The sequence below is a fragment of the Panicum hallii genome, chromosome 8 (genome assembly GCF_002211085.1).
Source record: "Panicum hallii strain FIL2 chromosome 8, PHallii_v3.1, whole genome shotgun sequence".
NCBI classification, from domain to species: domain Eukaryota; kingdom Viridiplantae; phylum Streptophyta; class Magnoliopsida; order Poales; family Poaceae; genus Panicum; species Panicum hallii.
In genome coordinates, this window is record NC_038049.1 from 32,766,679 (window position 1) to 32,776,128 (window position 9,450).

Here is a 9,450-nt window from a genome sequence, read left to right on the forward strand (position 1 = left end):
CAACCCTACTCATGATTCGATTACTATAATAATGTTTTGAGAAAGTGCTTTTGATAAATAAACCCTTGCATACGTAAAATCTTGCTTTATCGCAAATAAACCCCAACCCCACCCTTGATATAACCGTGCATGATCTCTGTTATCACCCCCCCCCCTTCCGCGGGTGTGGTTGGACTTGTTGAGTACCTTTGTACTCACCCTATATATATTTGTGGTTTTCTCAGAGGAAGATCCGGACTACGTGATTGGAAACGACGAATAAGGGTTGTGTCCGCGCCCAACTTTGCCTGTGGTGTTGGCCCTCCGCAAGATGCTCCTGCTAGCGTGTTACTCTGAGCCCGAGCTGGATCCCACGTGGGTCGTGCTTTGGTGTATTACCATAGCTATTTTATTACTAGTTATCGTTTGTATCGAGTGCCCGCCTCCTCAGAGGTTTGTACGGTAATGTACCATCTGATGTAATAAATGTGTATCAGCCTCCTGGGACTGATTGTTATATCACATTTAAGTCACCTTGAATGAGGGGACGCTTCAGCTGCACTGTGGCTCCTTCGAGCTCGTCGCATCCGGTCGCCGCCTTCACTTCGCCGCCTCTCCTTCCAGCTCGCCGCCCCTCGTGCATCTCACGAGCGAGCGAGCTCACGTCCTCCCTTCCCGGCCACCGCCCGTCCTCTGCATCTCGCGTGCGCCGCTTGCCTCCTATCACCTTGACATTCAATATTCCGATGAATTCGATCATGCCAATTTCACTCTTGGAACCATCGGAATGAGAAGCACCGCCTGCATGTTTTCCGGAGTCACTAGTCTGATGAGAGACAATCCGCAGGCTTGGCTTCACTTCTCCTGCGGCTAGCATTTCGTCGAACACCTTAGCTGCGTCCTCGATACTGCCAATCTTGCACCACCCGGAAATCACCGTGGCGTAGGTGTACTTGTCAGGGTCGATGCCACCGCGTTCCCGCATCTCGCGCAGAAGCCCTCTACCGCAACTCCTCCTGCGTGCGCGCGCCTGCGCGCTCCAGCTCCTGCGGCCCGAGTCACAGCCACCCGCGCGCCCCGCTGCCTGCGTCGCCTGCGCGCCCGTGCTCAGCTCCTGCACCGCCCGAGCGCCCGCACACGCCTCCAGCGCCGCCTGTGTGCCATCGCCGCTCGTGCGCCTGCGCCGCGAGCCGCTCGCGTCTTCACCGCCCGCGCGCCTGCTTGCGCCTGCGCCCGCGAGCCGCTCGGCTCCGCCGCAGCCGCCCCAGCGCCGCGCCTGCTCCAGTGCGCTGCGCGCCGCTCGCTCCCGCGCCGGACCCAGCGCCTGCCACACCACCACTCGCTCGGGGCGGCCCCGAGCCGCGTGCGCCCGTACCAGCACCCGCTCAGCCTCCGCTCCACCCGAGCCGCATGGAGGAGAGAGAGAGAGAGAGAGAGAGAGAGAGAGAGAGAAAGAGAGGAGCGGCCGGGGTGAGGATAAGGATGGAGGCCAGAATGAGAGACGCCTGGGAGAAGAAGAACAGAGAGAGTGGAAAAACAGAGGAGGAAGAGAAATAGAACTTCCCAAGGATTTATGCGCAAATTCAGAAAATTGCAGGGACCTTTCTGTAAAGCATAATTTCTCATTAATCTAAAACCCTAATGAAGAAATGCCCAAAACGAAAGTTGGAGAGTTTTTCAAACTCTACAACATTGCTTTAGGGCTCAAGTTCAAAAACTCAAAGCTTATATCTTTACACGTAAAATTTTGAACAAAGGTTGGATTTGAATTACTTTTGTCCTAAAGAGTGTAATATCATAATATTTAGGGCCTAAATGCAAGCATTTATGACACGTCATGATGACGGGATAGACACGTCATAATGATTGGATAGACATGTCATGATAACTTGCACCTTTTACACTTTAGCCCTGAGTATCTTTGAAAATTACTTTTGTAATTCAATTACTTGCATAAAAGGACTTGTACTTTTATAAAATTACATAAATACCCTTATTTCCACAACTTTACCCAAAATTTTTACACATTTCAACACATACATTTCAATTGAAACTTTTGGATAAATATATATTTTTTTACAGGGAATAAAGTAAGAAAAATATGTTTGCATAACCACCCTTTACTTATTTTGAAGTTACCTCCTATCCAAATATATTTTGCAAAAACAACCCTAGGTTTTTCTGTAATTATAAAAATACCCTTTTGTGTGCATTTAAATTTTTAAAAGCTTTACTTAAACACACACAAGCTTTACACTATCAAGCACATACTTCACACTAACAATTTATGTGTCTAGCTTACAGATACATGAACTGTCACAACTATGGCTATGATGAAACTTGTTGGATGATTAAATATTTTCCACCATGTTTAGTTAGAAATAGATGCTCACTTAGAATGGTTAAATGAATAAGCTAAAATATGAAATTAAGAACTTACTCTTTGTTGCTTTTCAGCAAAAAGAAACCCTAGAACCTTAGAGCCATGCATGCTTAGTAGTCGGTATTTACATACCACTAGTCGAGTAAGCCTTGCTGAGTATTAGTATACTCAGCCTTGTTTGTGGCAATATTTTCAGGTGTGTCTTTTGAAGATATTATAGCTGGTTTGACTTGGCCGAGTACTTTGCCGACTGGTTGGTCCGTGGAGTGGGATCCATCCCCGGCCAACAATGACTCTGCCGAGTGATGCCACGTATGGGCTTCATCGTGGTGTCCGAATCGACAATAGATGATCATATTTTCTTTCTGCTGCTACTTAAACTCTGAATAAAGTTTCTATGTTTGAACTTTAAAGTACTTGTTTGATGAACTCGACTTGTAATAAATAATGGTCAGACTTGTGAGATAAAAGCTATGGAATATTGTAATCTCTGGACTTGCCTTCGTGAGAGTTAAGTGTACGCTTTGTTTCAATCGAAATATTAAGTGGTCGCATCGGGATTTACCCGACAGACTGTCAGATTACTCCGTTTGAAGTGCATGGTAGCCGGTACATCTTTTTGGATGATGGTTAGTGCACTTGAGCCGGATTAATTCGAGCCATTCTACCACAGTGACTCTTGCATGATCAATGTTTTCAACCCTTTAATATCTCCTTTCATGTTGCTAGCCCCATCATAACCTTGACAATGGATTTGAGTCATAGTCAAGCCATGACTAACCAGTAAAGCTTCAATTGCTTCCTTGAGTGATGAAGAGCTGGTATCATCTACATGAACAACTCCAATAAAATGCTCACATGGCCTTCCCAATTGATCAATATAGCGCAAATAAAGAGCTAGTTGTTCTTTATGTGATATGTCACTAGACTCATCGGCTAAAATTGCATAGGGCTCATCACCAAGTTCTTCAATTATTTTCTTTCTAGTTTCCATGGCACAACAATGAATGATCTGTTGTTGTATCTTTGGGCTAGTTAAGGTGCAATTATCTAGAGCATTATTCAAAACATACTTGTTCACTGTTTGCTGCAAGAAATTTCGAAAGTTCAAGAAAATTCCCTCTGTTGCTAGACTCTTCGCTTTCATCATGCCCACAGAATGTCAATCCTCAATGCAAAAGAAACTTCAAACATCTAAGTGAATAAGTCAACCTCATCTTGTAAAGATGAAGATCCTCATCACTCCACTTCTCAATATTATAATCAATTGCTTCCTTGGGATTAATGAAGCCAATATATCTCTCTTGAGTTGTCTTTGTGTCTTAGAGCCCTCATGTTTGATAAGTATATTGTTTCCGATATTCCAATTTCTCCAACCATCTACAATAAATGTATGTGCCCCATTGCCCTTCCTGAACAAGTAGCATACAAAGCAAAATTCGGAGTCCTTCTTGATGCTATATTCAAGCCAATCATGCTTGTAAAACCATACAAAATTGAATTGGCAATCTCTTTTTCCAATTTTTCTTTTTGGAAAAATATGTGCATAAGGATGAAATGGACCCTTAAGATATATGCTCTTCTAATTGCATCTTGATCATTAACAGGGTAGCTTTCGATGGGCAGCCTTTCACCTAGATCATGTGGAAGGCGATTGATGTCATAAACCGGCGGCGGCGGCGGTGGCGACACGTCTTCAAGTATAATCGGAGGCGGAGAAGATGTTCTAGGATTCACGATTTCTTCAATTACTCTTTCTTGCTCTTGAGGGTGCTCTTCCACCATGGTTGCAACTGGAGCCAGGCGTGGTCGCCGCAGCCTTCTTTGCTGCATGTTTTTGAAAAAGAGATGCAATGTCTCCGTTCCTCTTCATAATCCAATAATTCTATGAACAAATACATAAGATCATTAGCAATCAATTTTTAGCAATCAATTTTGTACAACACAACAGATTACATCTTTACAGAACAATGAAAAAGTAATTAGATATTTCACAAAGTATATTAGTAGATATAAACTTTCGTTGAACTTCATACCTAGATCCTGGACTGGACGCAACACACTAGTAGGCCTAGCTGTACTCTGCGCTGCTGCACTTGGGCAAATGGGCAAGCTGCAGGTGTGAGGACGCAGACCACAAGCAAGCAGACCAGGTGTGGAGGTGCAGGTGCTTCACGACCAGACGAGGCTACGAGCAGCGATCTGCAGGCGGCCGGCGGCGGCAGGCGTGTGCGGAACAGGAACAGACGCTCGCGCTGATCACGGTACATGCTAAACGGTAGGTTTTCTTTTTTAATAATATAAATATATTATGTATTGGGCTGGGCTGAGCCATAGGCTATGCCGTGTCCCCGTGGGTACGCCACTAAGGCGACTAAGGCTTACGTCAAGTTTTCCGATCACCTTGACGCCGCTTTTGTTATGGAGCTTCCTAGGAGGGGTCTCTTCCTTCCCCGCACAAAGCTGTCGTCGCCACTGCACAGCAAGCCGGAGGATCGAAGACTTGCCGGCAAATCACTAAGACTTCAAGGTACCGGCACACCAAGATTACAGCGGTAGTTCACTCTAGAACCAAACACAAGGCAACTACACCTTGCTCTCTCACTCTCTTGACCTAATCTAGCACTAACACTCTTAAAGCTTGTGCTTAAGCCTATGAAAGTGATCACTAAGCACTATAGTGGCTACAGTGTCCTCTTGAATGTGTATGAGTTTCCTCTAAACTCGAGCAACCCCAAATAGGAGAGTAAAGGGGTTATATATAGCCTAACAACTCAAAAGAGTTGTTGCTCTAATGGCTAGTAACAGCTAAGTAGCTAAGTACAGTAGCACCGATTTAATCTACGGTAGCGTCCAATCATCTGGTACCCCCTATCTTGATTTCTTCATGCGAACATGCTCTCTAGACATTCGTCTGGTTGAAACACCGATGGTAGCGTCGGATCATCAGACGCTTGTATTTTTTACTGTCCGGTTAAACATTTGAGTGCAGTTTAGTGTGCACCAGTTTAACCTACGCAGGCGTCGGATCAACCTACGCTAGCGTCTGATCAGCCGGTCACTCACGGATCAGCTTCATGATGCTTCGTATTTTGATCATAACTTTCTACTCCAATCTCTAATTTCGATGATCTTGTACTCTATGAAAAGCTTGAAAGATGCTCTACAAGATTCTTTAGAAGTCCATCTTATTAGATCACATTTTGAGTACCTGTTAATTGCCAAAAGACCGACACTGCATCGTCACCTCTTTTCTCTCTTTGTTGCCTTTGTGTTTTGATCATAACTTTTTACTCATGATCATATTTTGATGATTTTGGAATCTATGGAAAGCTTGTGAAATGCTCTACAAGATTCTCCAGAAATACAACCTATTTGATCAATCAATATATATATATTATATATATATATATATATTCATGGGACACTTCCAATTCATTCCTCTCGTTGTCCCGGCTTTTATGATTTTCTATGTGTTGCATCTTTGAAACCTATAAAACTCTATAAATATTCATTCTTGACACACATGTTAGTCCCAATGACTATGTTACAACTCAATCACCAAAATAACAATAATGGCCTAATAGGGTCATGTTTCTTACAATCTCCCCCTTTTTGGTGATTGATGACAACACAATCAAAGCAAGCATAAATTTGCATGAATTGATAAATTGAACAACTTATACTTGCTTGGATGCTTACCACCATCCAATCGTGAACTTGACCTCCCCCCGAGTCCATGATCTTTCCCACTTTGTATCTCCCACAACATTTGAATTTGGTATTGGTTTTATTTTATTGGATTTCTTGTACCAAACCTTGCCTTACTATCAACTCCTCCCCCATATTTGCTTTGATTCCACACTTCTCCCCCTCCTTTTTTTTTTGCAAATAGGAAACTCCTTGTGACAAAATTTAAGCTATCACCAATAATTTCTTTGGTGGGATATCTAAAAAGGTGGAGATTATATGAATACTGCACATAAAAGTTATTGAGTAATCTATGTACACTACATGTCAACACTCAATTATAGAGTAAGAAGGCATGCATATCAAGCACTTGGTAAAAGATATGTCAGGTTTGATGAGTTTTTTTAAAAAAATGCTATTAAGACCCTTTGAACAAGCATCTGACTTCCTCCTTTTATATATTTCCCGACGACTACTCAACTAATTATTTTTATTTCAATATATATATATACTAGCACAGTGTCCGCGCGTTGCTACGGGTAATATAAATTTTATCCGGACCTATAAGAGACCACTAACTTTGTGCTCTTTCAATTCGCTCTATGTACAGATCATGCCATGACCGTGTGAGGTTTTGATTGTCTGTGTTCGAATTAGGATTCCAATTGACTTGCCCGGATTACAATTAGGATTCCGATTAATTTATTTTGGTTCCGATTAAGATTCCGATCGACAGACCATGTAATCATTGCTTACTTTAGTAAGATAGAGATATATATTTATGACACAAGCTAATATAATTAGTTTTATTTTGAAATATACTTATTTTCTATTATAGCTTTGTAGCACATAATGATATATTCCTAACAAAACAATATGCGCCACATAGTCTCAAATCCAAGGAATAACTTCTCGATAGTTATTCCACCACAACTATAACACGATCAACTGTAGATTACATTCTCACAGATTACTTCCGAGTTCTGACACGACACTTGATGTAGAAAAGTAAAATATATCACCAGGCTAACATTTTTCACTTCGATATGCACCTAAAAAAATATTGGAATGCTAAACCCCAAGGGTTTGGCAGAAACTGGCAACTGGTTCGAGTATTCATTCCCTCACTTCAACGAATGGCAGATCTTCATACCAGTTTTGTTAGAAAAAAAATGTATGATGTTGGGCAAGTCGTTCCTGGGAAAAGCAAGAACATGTGAACAAAAGCTGGTGGCAGGTCAATGCAGTTTGGCCACGCACACCAAACCACCAACTTGGCAGATCCGTCCAGCCTACCGGCGGTTCTCCTCATCATTTAGGAAAGGGAGATGCTGATTTTCACGTGAACCAACATCTTGGTTCGTTAGATAAAAAATCGAGAGCCTAACTCAGTCCGGTCCTGTTCACGCCGTTTTTTAGGCATACGAAGAGAAATGCGAATGAAAAATCTCTCCTCAAAAACGAAAATTCTATCTTGAAAGCCAAGCAAAATGTCTAGAACAAAAAAAAAAGAAAAGAAATCGAAGCAGAATCAGGAAAAAGAAAGTGTAGTGGCTGAACTCAGAGGCTACCACCTCACCAGCCTCAGAAAGGTGACACCGAAACATCAGCAAACAGCAGCCGTGGAGAAGTCAACACCTCCACGCTAGCAGAGGACAGACAAGGCCCGGCCGACAGCAGAGCAACCCCGACCAAGAACCAAGGACAAGATCCCCAGCGGAGGAGGAGGAGATCTGGCATCCGAGAGCAGAAGGAATCAGCAGGCAACGGGGAGGAACACTAGATCAAGAAATCGGTAGAGCACAGCACCCAGCAGAGGAATCGAGGAAACCAAGGGGGAAGAGCAGAGCCAAGAAGCCACCAGATGCACACCGGCGGCGGCGGTGTGGGGAGCAGGATGCTGCCGCCGAAGCAGCTGCTGACCATCATCATCGTCATCTTCTCCACCCTCTCCTTCATCAAGCTGCTGCTCCTCACCAGCTCCTCGTCCGGGGCCTCCTCCCCCCGCAGCCCGGCGTGGGACGCCGGCGGGGGCGGCAACGGGACGGCCAGGAGCGCGCTCGCCGCCAAGGAGCTCGCGCTGCTCCGCTCCCTCGTCACCGCGCGCGCGCCGTGCAGGCTGCTGGTCTTCGGCCTCTCCCCGCAGCTTCTCGCGCTTGCCAGGCTCAACTCCGGCGCCGACGCCGGCTCCGGGGCCGCCGCCGCCACGGCGTTCGTCACCGACAGCGCCGAGGACGCGGACGCCGCGCGCCGCGTGCTCGGCGGCGGCGGCGCCGCCCGGGCCGGCTCCGTGGCCGTCCACCGGGCGAGGTACCGCGACGCGGCGGCGGAGGCGTGGCCGCTGCTGCGGCGCGCGCGGGGGAGCCCCGCGTGCCGGCGTCCCACGGGGACGGTGCGCAAGTCCGGGTGCCCGCTGGCGCTCACCTCGCTGCCCCGCGAGGTGCTCGACGCGCGGTGGGACGTGGTCGTCGTCGATGGGCCCAGCGGCGCGGCGGCGGGGGAGCCCGGGCGGATGGGCACCATCTACACCGCAGCGGCGCTGGCGCGCACATCCGCGGCGGCGGCGGGGGGCGACGACATGGTGGACGTGGCGGTGCACGACGTGGACCGGACCGTCGAGCGGTGGTACGCGTGGGAGTACCTCTGCGAGGATAACCTCGTCGCCGCCAAGGGCCGCCTCTGGCACTTCCGCGTCGGCGCCAGCAGCCCGCCGGACGCGTTCTGCAACACCGGCCCTGTCCAGATCTTGTAGAGCCGCCGGACGAACCCGACCGGACCAAAAAATCCAAGGTCACCGGAGTTGAGCTTCGTACCCAACAGGGGCACTGCCGACACCGTGTCACCGAGTTCCATGCGGCGGCATCACCGGAGGCGACGAGCAGATCCTGTGCAGGTTCAATGCTCGGAGATTGTGGCAGGTGGTGTTAATGCCAAGAAGATTCAGCATCTGAGCTGTTTTTGTTACAGTATACTAGCAAAGGAGATTCAGCTGTTGATAGAACAATAGGTAAACTGCCCAAATGTGTCGTAGAATCGAATGCTTAGCTAGGAATCATCCAGAGAATCAAGAACTTATCGAAAACTGGTGCTCCATTTGGTTGAATTTAAATAATATCGAAAACTGGTGCTCCATTTGGTTGAATTTAAATAATTTCTTTCGTTTTTTTTATCTTATCAATGGGCACAGACCTAGATTAGCTAATTCTGCATCAGAAGGAAGCAACAGTCAATCAGTCATTGTGTCGCGCCTTTCAGAATGTAGCACAGCTATGTTCGTTCAAAAAAAAAGGTAGCACAGCTACTATAGTACTCCATACAATATTGCATAGACTATCGTTTTAATGTTGAAAATAAGTTAGCAGACAATCTTTATAATGAGTCTAATTCCATAAGATCTT

At 46.1% G+C, this 9,450-nt stretch overlaps 1 protein-coding gene across 1 annotated transcript; it reads left to right on the forward strand.

Moving 5' to 3' along the window:
- Positions 1 to 7,643: 7,643 nt before the first annotated feature.
- LOC112902694 (probable methyltransferase At1g27930) lies at positions 7,644 to 9,164 on the forward strand. The gene has a single exon (XM_025971864.1). The coding sequence runs from the start codon at positions 7,917 to 7,919 to the stop codon at positions 8,802 to 8,804; it is 888 nt and encodes a 295-aa protein (XP_025827649.1). The 5' UTR covers positions 7,644 to 7,916; the 3' UTR covers positions 8,805 to 9,164.
- The last annotated feature ends 286 nt before the right edge of the window (positions 9,165 to 9,450 follow it).

Excerpts from the sequence above, each read along its gene's own strand:
- LOC112902694 (XM_025971864.1), top strand. The coding sequence starts at position 7,917 with ATGCACACCGGCGGCGGCGGTGTGGGGAGCAGGATGCTGCCGCCGAAG.